At 38.4% G+C, this 16687-nt stretch overlaps 3 protein-coding genes across 3 annotated transcripts; all 3 read right to left on the bottom strand.

The window, feature by feature from the left end:
- Positions 1-7699: 7699 nt before the first annotated feature.
- On the bottom strand, positions 7700-8161 carry PAAG_08873 (hypothetical protein; the record flags this gene model as incomplete). The annotated part of the gene is made up of 1 exon (XM_002789151.2): positions 7700-8161. One exon carries the CDS (start codon positions 8159-8161, stop codon positions 7700-7702), a length of 462 nt encoding a protein of 153 aa, XP_002789197.2.
- Positions 8162-13680: 5519 nt separating this feature from the next.
- Positions 13681-14199, bottom strand: PAAG_08870 (hypothetical protein; the record flags this gene model as incomplete). The annotated part of the gene is made up of 3 exons (XM_002789148.2): positions 13681-13745; positions 13893-13957; positions 14066-14199. 3 exons carry the CDS (start codon positions 14197-14199, stop codon positions 13681-13683), a joined length of 264 nt encoding a protein of 87 aa, XP_002789194.2.
- A 598-nt stretch (positions 14200-14797) lies between these two features.
- On the bottom strand, positions 14798-15243 carry PAAG_08869 (hypothetical protein; the record flags this gene model as incomplete). The annotated part of the gene is made up of 3 exons (XM_002789147.1): positions 14798-14845; positions 14939-15018; positions 15081-15243. 3 exons carry the CDS (start codon positions 15241-15243, stop codon positions 14798-14800), a joined length of 291 nt encoding a protein of 96 aa, XP_002789193.1.
- Positions 15244-16687: the final 1444 nt, after the last annotated feature.

The following is a 16687-nucleotide window of genomic DNA, read 5'->3' as shown; positions in this document are numbered from 1 at the left end:
CAGTAGTAAATTATCATATTCAATAGTTAAAAAATACTAATACATTCAGAGAGACAAATACTGAAGATCAAAAGAAGATGATTGAGAATAAAAGAACAAAGATCATGAATAAAAGATAGTTAGCAAATCTTGAAATCTTATTAATATAAATATTAATAGAATATAGACTTAGCACAGAAATTACAGCATTAATGCTGAAGCAGAGACAGAATGATATCTCAACATCAAGTGAAAAGTAAGTTTTATATTCTACTAATCATTATATTAATCATTTTAATGATTTATCATAGGCTCACCGCATGGAATCATTTGTTCCATTCTGAGGACACTATGCAAGGAGTGAAATGGCGACTAGAAGACAAAAAATGATTTGATAAAGAAAATATGCCAACTGAGAAAGATTTCCAGACTGTGTATGAGAAAAGGGTGAAACTGATGAAAAAAGAAGGAAGTCTTGCTGCTATTGTATAGCAGTGAATTCTCTCATGAAAAGATATCAGCAATTCTCTTTTTCAAAAATTCTGACATCATTCTTTCAATAATACTATCAGTCATCATCAATTTTTAAAAAAAATTTCAAATCAGGAGCTTTCTGTTTTGAAAATGCTGCTTTGTGTAGAACAAATTGACTCAAATTTGACAAAGAAATGATGGAGTGAGCAAAAGACTGAAGATTCAGAAAAGGATATTAATGCTTGTAAACAGACTCATAGAGTCTTGAAAGAGAAAATGACTTCAGAGGAATTTATGCAAATGAGATGAAGCTCAGATGAGTGCATGCTTTTTAAGTCTGAAAATTAATTTTTTTTATTTTTTTTTATTTTTATGATTATAGCAATCATTCTACTAATCTGTTTTTTGTTAAAATTTTTTTTTATGTTAAAGCAAGCTAACTTAATTAGTTTAGTGCATTGTCTATTTGTTTTAATTTTCTTATTTACTTTTTTTATGATGTTATGATATTTTCATTCATTCATTCATTCATTTTTTCTTTATTTTAGAATAATGAATACTTTTTCTTTTACTTTCTTTTAAAATGCCTTCATCCAGTTATTCATATCTTCTTTCTCACAAAGATATTATTATTAATCTTCATCAACACAATCTAACTCAATAAGATATTATCTCTCAATTGAAATGAGATCATAATCTTGAAGTTAGTCGATCAACTCTTGTTCGTTGTCTTCGAAAATGGAATGTTAGAAAAACCAAGAAATGGGAAGCTGATGAATCAATTCACAATCTTATTCAAGAATTGTTTTCACGAGGCTTGCAGGATGCTGATATTCTATCAGTTATTCAACAAAAGCATCCTGAGTCTCAACTCTCTATACGTGAGCTTCGTCAAATTCGGCAGCAATTGAAACTTCATCAGCGAAGAGATGACTATGAGAGTGATGAGATGCAGAAAGAGCTTATATCTACTGTACAGAAAGAGCTTGACAGTGGATTTATTCAGGGTTTTGGAAGAGGACATCTGTACACCCATTTTAGGCAGCAGGGGCATAGCATTTCACGGTATGTTTTGATTAATATAATGATTAGTATAATACTAATAAAATCAGAAATCGTCTATTCAAAACAGTTCGGCTTCTCGATCCAGATGGAATTACACGTCGGCTAAATGATCTCCAACGTCACCGAGGATCCTACATTGTTCCCGGACCAAATTATCTTTGGTCTATTGATGGTTATTGCAAGCTTCAACATTGGGGAATCGAAATCTATGCAGCAATTGATGCATATTCTCGATATATAGTGTGGATATATATTGGAATCACAAACCGTACTGCTGTTTCTGTTCTTCGACAATTTCTTGATGTTCTACAAGCAACCGATACTTTTCCTCAGGTTATTCGTTCAGATAGAGGAACCGAAACTTCAATGATTGCAGCTGCACAACTCAAACTACATCAAGCAACTGATTCAAATACTTCTTTGAATGAGTGCTATCGATTTGGAACAAGTACACTAAATCAACGAATTGAATCTTGGTGGGGACAACTTGCAAAACAGTTGGCAAATTACTGGAGAGTATGAAATTCCATATTCTTTCTACTAATTATTATACTAATCTTTATGCTAATCTTCTCTCAGCGCTATTTTCTGAATCTCAGTCATACAGGTCTATATCACACCAATAAATTATCTGATCGTATTGCCTTTCTCGCTGTATATATGCCAATTATTCGACAAGAGATGACAAACTATGTGAGAGTCTGGAATAATCATCGAATTCGAGCTCAACGTAAACGACCTGATGGGGTATATGGACAGCCCTGGAAGCTCTATTATCATCCTGATAATGCATTACAGCATGGCTTAAAACCAGATTCACAAGTGCTTTCAGAACTTCACATGCACTTTGAAAACTGGGGTATGTAATATCTTCATTACTAATATCTCTGTTGATCTAATATTATAGAGATACTAATAGTTGACAGATATTAATGAGTATCTACCACTGGAGACAAAGAATTGGTGTCAGAATCAGATTTCAAAATTGGGATTTTCTTCTGGAAGAGTCACTGCTGCAGCTGTCAATGAACAGGGTGAATGTATACATAAGATAATATATCTTCAGCTGCGAAAACTTGTACATGATCATATAAGATCTCAACAAGTTCCTATTCTACAGGAATCTGAAAAGCCAACTGGTGCTTGGGACTGGCTGACAGAGCGATTGCAGGAGCATGAGATGAATTTTGATAATGTGATGGAAATGAAAATCTATGATGAGAATAGTGAGAATAGTGAAGATATCAAGCCTGATATCTCTGATGAGAACAGTGAGGATGTTAAGCCAGATGTATCACAGATGTAATTAGATTGAATATGAATAAGTATTCTACTAAGTATTCTACTAATATTCTCAAGAATATACTGTCAAGGATAGATTGCTTGGTTGATTATGAGGCGATCGCTAGCTACGCGGAAGTTATATACGGTGCGGATTACGTAAGAAGGCGGATAGGCCTGACACCCCCACTCACCGATGTAACTGTACGCGAGATTACATTCAAAAAATAGCCTGTAGCTAGGTATCAGTGCATAATTTGACTGGAAAACCCATATTGTTGAAAAACCAGTCATTTCCTCCATATAATCATTTCCGCCTGCTTACCGCGTCTTCTAATATCTGCTGCCATAGGGCATATCTAGTCACCCCAAGCAGCTTGGTCAGCCTGTCTGCCGCGTTCTCAGTGGACAGGACATAATCAATTGAGATCTCATTCTTGCGGACAAGATCCCGAAGAGTATGGAAGCAGACCTCTATATGCTTAGAACAGTGCAGAATAGCCTCACTTTTGGCCAGTTCAATTGCTGATTTATTATCTGCCTGAATCATATATGCCAGCTTATTGACTGGTGATTTGATCGGGCCATCATTATCATCAAGATTATTGAGCTGGGATGGTATGAAGCTGGCATCCTCCAGCAATTCCCAGAGGCAGACAAGCTCATAGACAGCCTCTGAGGATGTGATATATTTGGCCTCAGTAGATGATTTTGAAATGCCTGTCTGCTTGCTGCTTTGCCAAGCAACAGGACCCCCTGCCATATAAATGACATATCCAGTGATGGAGTGGGAACCCAGATCATGGCCTGCCCAATCAGCATCAGTGAACACCACAGGTTCTATATCCGCATCTTTTCGGTAGGACACACCTATGTCAGGCATGCCTTGTAGATATCTAAGAATTCACTTGAATGCTGCTCAATTCTTTGAGGTAGAGCAGGAGCTGAATCTCTCTAGGAAGCCAGCAGCAAAGCTTATATCAGAGTGTGTGTTGGCAGCAAGATATTGCAGAGAGTCAACCCCTGATTGATAGGAACATAATGTAAATTCTGCTGTATAAGCAACTGGTTCTTCATTATCACTCATGAAATCAACATTCTTCTTCATAGGAGAAGATGTTGGATGGCAGTCATTCATTGAGAATTTCTCAAGCAGGTTCTTTATGAACAGTGGCTGGGACAGTGATAATGATTCAGCATCCTGATCAATCTTCATATTCAAATACTGGTTTGAATCACTCACATTCTTGATCTCATAATTAGTGGTGATCTGGGCTTTTGTTCACTCAATATTCAATATATTCAGACTGTATAGGTGAACATCATCCACATAGGTGATTATATAGACCTTGCAGACATCATTTATGAAAAAACTGACATCATGAGAACTGACATGGAAGTCTGTTTCCAATAGCATTTTTCACAGCTTCTCATATCATAATAGTGCTGCTTGCTTCAGATCATATAGTCTCTGCATCAATTCACATATCAGATTGTCACATCCCTCACGGAACCCAGCAGGTTGATGCATATATATATGTTCATTGGTGGAAAGCTGGGCATTTAAGAATGCTGTAATCATGTCAATCTGCAGAACATGCCATCCTCAGGATACTGAGATTGTCATAAGTGCTCAGTAGGTGAAAGCCAATATAACTGGTGCAAATGTCTTTGAATAGTTGACATTCTTTTCTTGATAATTGCTGCAGACTACCCAGCAGGCCTTATATTGATCAATTCTACCTGCATTATTAATCTTTTTGTCAAACACTCATTGGCCATGTAGAATCATCATATCTGAGGTCCTTTCAACTAGCTGCCATGCACTAATCTGCTTGAGGTGGTTAATCTCCTTAACACAGGTATGAAAGTAATATTTTCAATCTGCAGATGCCTGAGTCTGGGTGAGGTTCTTCAGAACTGGCAAGTCAGTGATCTCAGAGTCTGCAGGGATGTCAGTTGAATTGTCAGTGAAATCCCTCACTGAGGCCTCCCTCACTGAAGTAATATTCTCAGTGAGCATTGGAGAATCTTTCATCTCTAAAGTGGACTCTGAGAGGGCAGTAGTGTTCTGCATCAAAAATGTTGAAATCCATGCAGTAATCTCATAGTCTATCCATCAATTATTTGTAGAGTATAGAAATACTGGGGGGGCAGGTAGAGACTCCTCATTCACCATGAAATCATCTGTTGATAAATTATGTTGGGTGGAGGGGATTGCAACTACAGTCACACAGGCAGCAGAAGACAGATTCTTGACACCTTGCTCAGACAGGGTCAAAGGATTCACCAAATGAAGATCTTCTTGAAATATCATGTCTTTTGATGTGTAAAGATGACTGTTAGAAGGATTGACCAATCTATAATTAGTAAAACCATCATAGTCTGTAAATATAAGCTCCTGTGATCACAAGGCCATCTTCATATTCAGCTTGAGCACTATTTTTAAATAAGCCTTGCATCCCCATCAGTGAATTCCACATGTGGAGGGCAGGGCCCTGAGCCAAGCTTCATAGGAGGTAATTGACTTCAGATCCAGATCCTCTACACCATTATAGAGCTTGGCTGATGTTGGCATAAGATTAAGCATTTCAGTCACTGCAATTACCACCTCATCCCACATCTGGGGGGGGGCGGATAAATCTATTAATAACATTTGGACTTTTTCAATAATCAGGCCAATAGAATGTTTGGACACACCATCTTGCTGTGGAGTATGAGACAGGGTTGACTCCCATTTAATACCCTCACTCATCATATAGATGACTGCTGAGTTTGAATTCAACTCATCACAGTCAGAGTGAATAATTGCAACACTACAATTGAGCAGATTCTTCATAAATTGATTGAAGATTCATATATATTTTAGAGCCTCATTGCAGCACTCCAATAGAAAGGTCCACCACATTTGTGTGGCATCATCAGTGATCATTATTGTGAGCTTCTTACTCACATAGGATGGTGTATCTTCTTCATTACCAAGCATTTCTCCACCCCTGAATAGGTCCACCCAGATCTTAAGACCTTTGTGAGTGGCACAGTGTAGAGTAGCATTTTTATAACTTGCACATTTATGCTTGGCTTTAATGCATGTGACACAGAATGAGAGCTTCTTTGAGCTGATGATGGCAATTCTGAAACAGGACTCTCATGACATTTTAATTAGATTCTTCTCATCAATATGACTCAATCACTAGTGCCACTCATCAATCAGTAGCTGCTTCAGCATAATGATGGGTAAGCAGGTTGATGAGGATAAAATGAAGATATCAGTATCTGAATCCTTCAGGTTAATCAGCTGCTCCACATCATTGCAGTTGAAAAGACTCAGTGATGCAGTGTTCAGATCATAATCTGTTGAAATTGCCCTGGGCTTCAGAATCATCAAGTATGCCAGTGGTCCAAGCTCCAGATCATTCATAATACCCCTGAACATAGGAGGAGTGTCAGATAGAACATATATATTATTGGAATTCAAAATCACATAGAAGATGTCATTTCCTGTAGATGTTATTATCTCAAAGTAATTTCCAGCATCCACCTGCAGATCATGATGAATATAGCTCTGGTGCTCCAATAGACCAGCAGATATGAGGTTGGTGAATAAGTCTGGCATCAAATAGATGTGGTCAAATTCAATTAATCTTTCCCTGACTGGGATGGAGGTGACCCTGATTCCTTGAACCTTCAAGATAGCCTTATTGGCCACTTGAATCATAGGGCCGCTAACCTCTGTTATTTGGGAAAATTGTGATTGATCACACACAATATGACATCCAGCCTCACTATTCCATATGGTGAGTGGGTTGATGATTGGTTCAGCAGAGTATGCAGGCATCTCAATGACCTGCACTAGATTTGTCATTTGGAACATCTCAGAGCTGTCATTTGCAGTTGATAGGGCCTTCTTGCTCTCACTACTCTTCTTATTGTTATATTTCTCTATTCTCACTGTGTTGATGGTCCTCCATTCTTCAGGAGTGCTATCTGGATTGACTGCCCAGCAGAGCTCACCATGATGATGCTTGCATTCTGAGCAGATTGGGAGGTCAGACTTTGAATGTTCATCCATTCAATAGCCTCTGCGTCCCCTGGGTCAGCCCCCACAGGCTGAATTATTTTGAACATTGTTGCTATTATTGGAACCTGCAGCCGCGTTTTCAGCCTGAGCCACATTGGCTGAAGAATTAGCTGCCTGGGTGAGCTTCTTGATCTCTTTGAGAGGATTCAATCAAGAGTGTATTTCCTCCATGGTTGAATGAACATCCAACATGACAGACTTTGATTTGGACTCTTGTACCTCCTCAATTTTCTTTTGCATGTAGTTTCACCATATATTGGGAAGTGCAGAATAGAACACATGGAATACCATGTCATTTGACAGTAAGATATTGAGTATTTCCAATTTCATAGTAACATCATTGAACTTATTGAAAAACATGTGTACATCAGTGACTTGAACATCACTCATTGATGTAAATGCCAGGACTGCTTCCCTGCAGAGCTGTGTTCTTGAGATGGAGAACTTCTTCTCAACTGTGTGTCAAAGGGAATAAGTGATCCTGCCCTCATCATACTTATTAAAACAGGGCCTAATGCTGGCTGCCAATGCATTCAAAATGAATGTGTAAAGCCAGTGATTTTTGGCCTCCCAAAAAGGAGCTCATTTGGGGTCCTCATCAGGGCTTTTGACTTGCTTGTCCTCCAATATAACCCAGCATTGAGTGTCAATTAGCTTGGCCTTCATATTTGCATGCCAGGAGAGGTAATTCAAAGATCTGACCAGAGCATTCAGCTTGGTGGCATATTTAGTATCCTGTTTGAACTGGCTGATCGCCTTGCCAACGCAGCTATCCAGGTCATAGAGGTTATATTGCATTCAGGACCTCAAGTTCAGATCTCATGCTGAAATTTGACCTGCTGGTGAATTTGTGGGCATTGCAGCCCTGTCATTCTGAGTGTGGAGCCTCTTCAATTGAAGTTGAAGCTGCAATTCTTTGCGCCTCTCTTTTTGAAGTTCTAAATCAATCTTTTGACATTCAAGATCCAATCTCCTCAGTTGCAATTCTTCAGAGTCAGTTGTTGATGGTGGATTAGGGGTCACCGCAGACATCTCCATCCCATCTTCTGAAGAAGTCAGGTTGGCATATTTGACACAGTGTAGGCGGACCGGCCTCACCGTGGTAGGGGCTGTAATCAGCCCAGCTTGCCAATTGGGCGTTCCAGGGGGTCCAATATTGGAACTCCTGAATGCCCCTGGGGGGGTCAGTGAGCTCAGGGCCCCCTGGTCATTTTCAGATTGGTCAGATTGGCTGGATTGGCTTGATCGCGACTGTGAGTAAGTCATCATATGTTCTGCCATGTCATATTAATCTTCTTTCTAATGGAGTAATCTTATTTGGTGAGATTCTTGCCTATAAGCTTGATTGAGCAGATTGACGCGTTCTTGTGCGATCAGTTGCTGAAAATTAGCAAGTTGCAGATTTTTCTTTCACCCACTAAGCAAACAGATTGAACACAGAAAAAATAATAATAATATAAGAGTGTGCCAAATTGATCAATTGACATAAAATAAGACAATATTATATTGAATGAAGTGAGCAGTGATTAATATACGCTATATTTGGCAAGAATTCCCTGAATTGGCAGTTATTTGCGCAAAACGGGTCTCATAACCTGTCAAGGATAGATTGCTTGATTGATTATGAGGCGATCGCTAGCTACGCGGAAGTTATATACAGTGCGGATTACGTAAGAAGGCGGATAGGCCTGACATATACTTTTTAAGTTTGTTACTATAACAATTATTCTATAAATTTTATATTGTAGTGCTACATGAATTTTGAACTAGATATATATATATATATATATACAATGTATGTACACCGGACACACAGAATATATGTATTCATATACTCAAACACTCTATAACTTGAAAATTATAATCATATAAAGTTATATATTCCAATCTAAAGTTATTGACAGTATTAAAATATATATCAATAAACAATTTTCTTAATTGATACAGAAATATTCTGTAGTGTGTACACTGTAACTAACTCTTTGAAGATATTTTATAATATTACTCATCATGTCTAACACTCCCAAAGCAGTTAGCTATTATACTAATCATTATACTAATCAGGTTACCGAAATCCACACACACACACATACAATCTCTCACTCTCTTACCCTCAAAAACAGATATATATATACACACACTCAAATTTTCCTGTTCTTCTCTTTGTTGTTTATTATCATCTTGATTTACTTCACTATGTGGACACCATTCTGCCCCAATCGTCCTGGATTTTCTCATGAAGCACACTGTAATAGTGAAGCTGCCTGTCCTTATTGTGGCAAAGCCAATCCATCCACACCAAAATCCTCCATCATCTCTTCAATAAATGATGAAATCATTGTCATTGAAGATAGTCCCAGTCCTCCAGCTCTGACACCGTCACTCTCTGCCACAATTCTTGATCCTGGACCTCCTCAACGAGCACGTCAACTGGCCATTCAAAAAACACAAAAAGTTCAACAAATGACCCCCAATGCTGGTACACCAGTTCAACGTACATCACCTATAAAAGAACCTGCGATCAAACCTGAGCTGAATCAACTATCCTCCTTGTGAAAATCCTACAAAATTCTTATTCATATTTGGAAGTGTGAATACAATGATGCCAAACTACAAACACACTATAACTGGGAGTCAATTCAAAAAATTCAAAATGAAATCTACTCAGATTGTGTGTTTTTCACAATGGAGGATTTTCTAGAAATCATCACTGCCAGACTTGATACAGCCTGGAAGAATATTCTTACAGTTGTTTCTCCAGTTGATGTATTCATTTCTGCCTCAGTTACAGGAAAGGATGGTGCAGTTATGCTCACTCCTGATGTTTGGATGTTGGATTTGGAAAAGTTATTGAGTTCATTTAAGAAAGTGCACTCATCAACCTCAACAACTACAATTATTCACATTTGTCTTGTTACCTATGATGAGTCCAATCACCCCATCAAACAACCATCAGAACTGAAGAATATCAAAGTCAAATCACCAGATATCAAAGTCAAAGAAGAGAATACCTCCATATCAGTGATCAAACGCGAACGTGCTTTCTCAGTCGATTTACCCATTCTAAATCTTATCAAATGAAGACGGCCGTCCCCAATCCCTACAAAATCTGAAGACAAAGTTAATGAATTGAAGACAATGAAGCTTGAAAAGGATCTATTGTTCAAGTGGGAGAAGCTGGAATCAGAGACAGAGGAGGAAAATATAAAGAAGGAGATGGAAAACACTGTGACAGAGATGGAAAAGAGTCATTCTGATGAAATTGAAACACAATCAAACTATCTTGACCCACCTGCAAATGGGACAAGATTTCGGCATCAGCGTCGAGAGTGATTGATAGAATGATTGATAGGTTCTTTTGACCTCAGAGTTGAGGGTGATTAGTAGAATGTTTGATAGATTTTAGTATACGCTGTAAAGATTGATACTAATGTGAAGAATTATTTTGCTAGCTATTATTCTCATAATAAGTCTTATTTCTCACAGATCTATTCTTGCCCCTATTCTTACCCCTATTCTTACCTCTATTCTCACCCCTATTCTTGTCACTCATGTAATCAATAGAGTTAGTGTGCCTTGATCACAAAATTTTCTTACACAGAGGAGCTATAATCAACAAGCTCTATTTGATTACAAATTAAATGAATATGATTGGTGCGTGTTCATGGTAACACTAGTATAAAAACCATCAAAAAAACCCATTTGACCCAAATGTCACTATAGGCTGCCGTAGTAAGCTTGATAACTAGGACAGGGGGTAGTGCCACTATCACGAGTAGTAAGGACATCAATTAGAGGATCCTTATAACCAACGATAGCTACGGCTTGGGGCAGGCGTGCGTAGGGCTTGGGTGAGACGGACACCTGTGGGTAGAGAGTCAAAGCTATGACAGGTAAGAGTGTAGTGTAATATCAGGTAGACGCTGATAAAGACAGTAAAGGGTGAGGGCTCCGAACGGGAAGTAGAATAGTATGAATAAGTGAATTGATCGTGATCAAGAAGATAGGCCTCTTGATCCTAAGGGTAATGAGCGTGTTTATATACATGAGGAGACCTCCTGATAGATCCTATAGATCAATAGATGATCCGCTACCCGTTATATCAATCTATCCGATAGATTGATAGACGGTGTTCTACCGAACATATCAATCTATCGATCACGTGACCTTTCCCTTGGGGTTAGTCCCGGAACCTAGGGTTGTTCCGTCCGAAACCCTAGTTCCTTTATCATCCGCCATCCTTATCCAATGATTCCGAGGGATGCCCTGTTGGTTCACAACACTGCCGTACTCACATGGACATGAACGTAAATATAAGACCTGTGTTACAGCGCAGCTGCTTGTAATATAGATTAAGATTGATTTACTCCACTCTGCTTTGAAAATTAATTTACTCTGATTTTCAATCACCTTTTTATATTCAGCTGCTTGTTCATTTTATGTTTTAGTTCCCAGTTTAGTATTCTCATCACAGCTGCCTGGTTAGATAGATGAATTGAAGCTTTTATTTTATTATCATCTTGACTCTAGACTGAGCTATTGACACTTAACTTTTTTTCTATATATATTGAATAAATAGAAGAATTTATATAAATTTCTCTTTATTGTTAAGTCACTAATTGAAAATTTATTTATTTGCTTATAAAATAATATCATTTCATGTAAATCTATATTTTTATAATTTAAATAGTAAAAGTATAATTATATTATAATTATATATATTCTATAATTTAAATAGACTGAGTTTACAATTTCTTATCATATGAGTACATAATATGTTAAAGAAGTCATGAAATAGATAACTATATCAAATGAAACAACTTAATAGAATGATTATGTATTATCAAATTGAAGTGAAGAACTAAGGAAAGAGTGCTTCATGTAGTATCCAGAAAGGCGTGTATAAAGAGGAGAAAATGAACGCCGGCGTATGATTTGCATCATATGAGTTCGCAAAATCATTTTAACTGATAAGAGGTTACCCATATCATATCAAACCATACTAATTCAATCCGATCCGATCCAGATCAGACCAGATGGTCTGCTCAACATTCTAGATATGTTGCTGTAGTGGGAGAAAAGACGTACATGCAATGATGTAGTTTTAAACACGTTGAAAAAGAGAGGAGGAAAAGGCCAGAGGAGTAACGGAATGAACGTAAAATGAATGTTAACAAGACATGGAGGACATTAAGCAGCATAAGGCGTAACGAGAAGCATAAAACGTAAGGCCAGACATTATTATAAGGTCATAAAACGTAGTTCAAAAGAAGTCGAAAGGAAACGATGGAAAGGAAAATCGACGAATCCCCTATCCCAATTTTGCTTTCCCTGTAATATGTTTTTGCTTCTTTGAAAAACAAAAACACCTTATTGTTCGTGTCTTCATTTAACTATATGGCAAGGTGGTACCCCTTCGGGGAAAAGAAAAATAAAATAAAATAAAAATAAAATAAAAAGGGAGAAAGAAAAAAGAAAAAAATCACCCACGACAGAAACTTGGACGATTCGTCTAGAAGTGGGGAAGTGGCTGACATTGATGGAATCAGGGGAGGAAGCAAAGAGAGTAAAGAGGAATTGAGCCGAGGTTGCCATGCTTGACGCTCTTCTTTTTAGACGAAGTTGACGCATACATATCCCCCTAACCGCTCGTCTTCTTGTTTGACTATCCTGCAGATGTGCTCCTCTAGCCAAAGGATATTAATTCTTTTTCCTTTCTTTCGTTGATTTCGAGTAGAGAACATAGATTAAGGAACACAAGAGGAATGGGTGACGGACAAGGCAGGAATGGAACCGCGAATGAGATGGTGCGACGCAAAGATGGCGTGAATGTTGCAAGGAGGGAGGTGGATGAATGATGTGGACCGACGGTTGGTGGTGAGGAACAACTTCGGCAATGTTCGAGAATTAAAAATTTGGCGGCACTCTCTCGTCAAACCAACACACCATCCTCTCTTGCTGGCCATTAGTGCACATACCCGGTGCGTGTCCCCTATGCTCGCATATGATTGATTCCCTTGAGTTCGACATCACTGTGAGGAAAGATCAGAGTAAGCGAGGTCTTGTTTAATTGGTCGGCGACGCTAAGAGATGGAATGCAGTAGCAAAGTAGTATGAAGACAATTTTGCATGTTTGACAAATCAAGGTGTGCAGAATGAACGGGAACTTTGGCGGCAGCCAGGTTTAAGCTGCATCGACGAAAGCCTGTGCTGTGATACGTGGGAGGGAAGCAACCTGATGATGAAACCAGAGACTTAGGCAATTTAAGGAAATCATTCAGGCACGAAATGCGGTGAAACCATGCATGAAGGTTTGTTCAACAGGCAAGGGAAAAGTGACAAATAACAGGAGGAAAAATAACCTGGCAGCTATCAAGTACTTACAACACCAGCGTTGAGTTGGGCGGGATTAGTCCAGGAAAACCACTAGAGAGCAGCCAGTGATAACGGCTCAAGTCAGTGATATATGTCTGACAACGGGACGGTTTTGGAAGATAAAGCTCCCATATAGCAGCTTGCATCTAGGAAGATTTTGAACATATAGTCCTCCAGTTCTGTCTATAACGCAAAATATATATGATGAACAACATTGGGGAATGAACGGCCAATTTCTTTTGTACAGGGGTCGGGAAATAAATTTGAAAGGTAACATACCGCTCACCATACGCGTAGTCACTGGAGAATAAAGTGCAAGCAGATATGATTAGTATAATAGTTCCCTTTCCATAAAACGCCAATTCGATGAAATATCGTTGAGTCTCAGGAAAGTTGGAGAAAGGGCTGAATGAAAAAGCATTGACTTACCCACTGATGGTCAGGATGCTCCTTTCACCAAGGCTCATATTAACAACAGCCTCGTCCCAACCTTAGTACAGACGGAATGGTTAGTCGGGAATTCGTCAGATCTGGTACCATTACGTCCAAATAATAGGCGGATAGCCTCATATTGCAAGTGTGACCAGCGGGATGTTGGCTACACCGTATACCGTGTAGAAAAGGTATTAATAAATACCTTGAATAACTTTCCCAATGCCGATTGTGGTTGTGAAGTTCCCTCTATCGTTGGAAGAATCAAATCTGCACCGAATTTAAAAAGAATTCAGCAAATAGACCGTTTTCTTCATCGTTTCTTCCTTTTTTTCCTTTGATAAAACAGCGGTTTCAAAGTGAGCTGCGAATACTCACTCGTCTCCCATGTAGTTCCTATCAGCGGCAGTCGGGTCATAAAGGCACCCTTTGTAGTTGATCACCACTTCGTCGCCTTTTGATGGCTTGTCTACTCCATTGCCCTTTTTGAGCACTCTCTTTGTGACACCCATAACGCAAGATTCGATTGAATAGCCGAAGATGGATCTCTTTTCAAAGGTTTATATAAATTCCTAGTTCTGTGAACATTTGATGAATACTGGAGAGGAATAAGCGAATGTTCGACAAAAAGTGCCTTTAATTTTCAAACCATCAAAAGTTGGACCTTGTCAGATGGCAAGAGCTCTTAAATTTCAGGTCAAGCAAGTGATGAAGGGCACTGTTTATATATGTGTGTATGTATGTATATATTCGAGTTGTAAACATTTGGAGGGTGGGACAAAATAGAGCCGCGTATTTCGAAGTGGAGAAGAAGCCAACGAGATATTAGTTCGAGAAGCATCCAAAAAAAAAAAATAAAAATAAAAATAAATCCGTGCAAAATGAAAAGGGCCTTCAGGGAAATCTATGACGAAACAAGGGGAGGAATTGAGCACGAAAGACTGTATAAAGAAAAGAAAATTATTTCATGGATTGGCAACCGATTGGGTAGAAGCTCAAAACCTTCCGCAACAGCTTGCCACATCATACGTAAAATTCTTGACGTAGGCACCCTTGAAATCATGTTTCGGAGGAACATCAGCTTTTGGGGCCATGCAACGGGTTGAATGCTCAGTGGTTCTGGACAATAATCCACTGCGGGAATCGCGTGAAATCCAACTATTTAATCAATCAGAAAAGAAAAATATTACGCTTCTTGTCCCACCCCCGCTCTCTAAGAGACGCCAAATTCCAGTTCAAGGTTGTCTATACATTCGCGGGCTGCATATGGCGGCGCTTGGCTCTAAACCTATCCAGCCCACCGAATAATGGCGACTGGTCGAGGGGCAGAACTGAGCAGAGACGTTTTCGTGAAGAGAAGCTCTGCAGATTGTCTGACACCCTTAAATCCAACAGACGGGGTTTTGGCGCAGGCGTGCAGTAGATCGGACGCCACGAACAGTTAGAACAGCCAGGTCATGGCGGTCTTGGTCTGCATGGCTGGCGGAATGGCCTATGTACCGCCCAGTCCAGAAGTCTAGAGTGTGCCTAGATCGTTCAACCCCTCCCGAAGACATCTTCAATGATTCGTCAAAAATCTCCCAGTTCTCGTGCTTGAATAGTTAAGGGACTCTCCTCTCCATATGGTAGTTATAATATGAAGCAGTTTTCAATTTCTCGCTCTCCCTAACGTAATCTATAGTTAAGCGAGCGAGCCACATAAGCGAGTGAGCCACTTCTCAAACAATCTACACGTCTTTTGATATAACAATTAAAAATATCACAATGCAAAATCATAGAGTCTTCTTTCAAGAAGGAATACTTCTTTTAACAATTCAAGCACTTGATAAAGATCAGATTTAATGTATGAACTGTAGCAAAGTTGTATGATGCCCTTCACTACGCCAATGATTATATTGCACATATTGATACTCATCAAAGAACTGAAAACTCAGCCTTATAGAGGAAGAATTTTTTATTCAGTGAATTCTCTCTATGAATATGTGAGAGCAGTCATCACAAATTACTACTGTTATAAAATATGATCAATTTACTTCTTTCTGAATAAAAAAATTAAGTTCAAATTTAAATTTTCTTCAACAATTAATGACTGCTGAGAATGAAATTTTATCAATTATTATGAAAAGCTAAATTAAAGTTCTTGTTAGGCTCGGCGCCGGGGCTAGGTTTATCTCCATCACGTGATCACACCCCACATGTAACCTAGCGGATCGGTCGTGATCCAGTCATGTGATCATGTGGGCTGTTTATAATCTGAGCAGACCCTGACACTCTTTTTCCTTAACCAATTTAGTATTTTGTTATATAGCAGTTAGCAACGCAGAGAGATTCTATCTCAGACAGCTCACATTCATTTCCTAACATAATACTAAAATTTCCTTCTACCTTTTCACTCAGGTTTCAGTGAAAAACTTGAGTGTCTCAGTTGAATTAGAATCTATTAGTTGAGAGTCTAACAATATATTAAATTAACTGTTGAAGACAATAGCTCAATCTAACATCAAATGATTATCACAGGCTCTTAACCCCTTGGAAGGAGTCAAAAGAACTGATGATACATTCTAACAAGACTGACTGATCAATCATATATCTCAATTGAGAAATTTAAAGAGGTAATTCATTCAGACAGTAATCATATTTATAATAAGTTGATGATAATCTTTAATAATATTTTTAATGATGAAAAAACGTTAAGGGATACAATCATGCATCTGAGGATAAAATGAGACAATAGTATCAATTAGACCACTATCAAGCAAAGTCAAATTGATGAATTAATTGTTGAATATGATGAATTTAATCTTATTCTGATTTATATAATAGTCAGTAATTAAGCAGTAAGTTGAGATATCATTTCCTTTAAGACTGCCAGAAGATCAGTCAAGATTGATGATTTAAAACATCTCACTGACAGCAAGGAGCTGAAATTTGAACACTGACTCTATTAGATGAAGAACAAACTCTGAGAGAACATTGATTACTACTCTATTAAACATATGA

The sequence above is a fragment of the Paracoccidioides lutzii genome (genome assembly GCF_000150705.2).
Source record: "Paracoccidioides lutzii Pb01 unplaced genomic scaffold supercont2.51, whole genome shotgun sequence".
In the NCBI taxonomy this organism is placed as follows: Eukaryota; Fungi; Ascomycota; class Eurotiomycetes; order Onygenales; family Ajellomycetaceae; genus Paracoccidioides; species Paracoccidioides lutzii.
The sequence above is the reverse complement of the archived record's forward strand: the minus strand, read 5'-3'. Positions and strand labels throughout refer to the sequence as shown.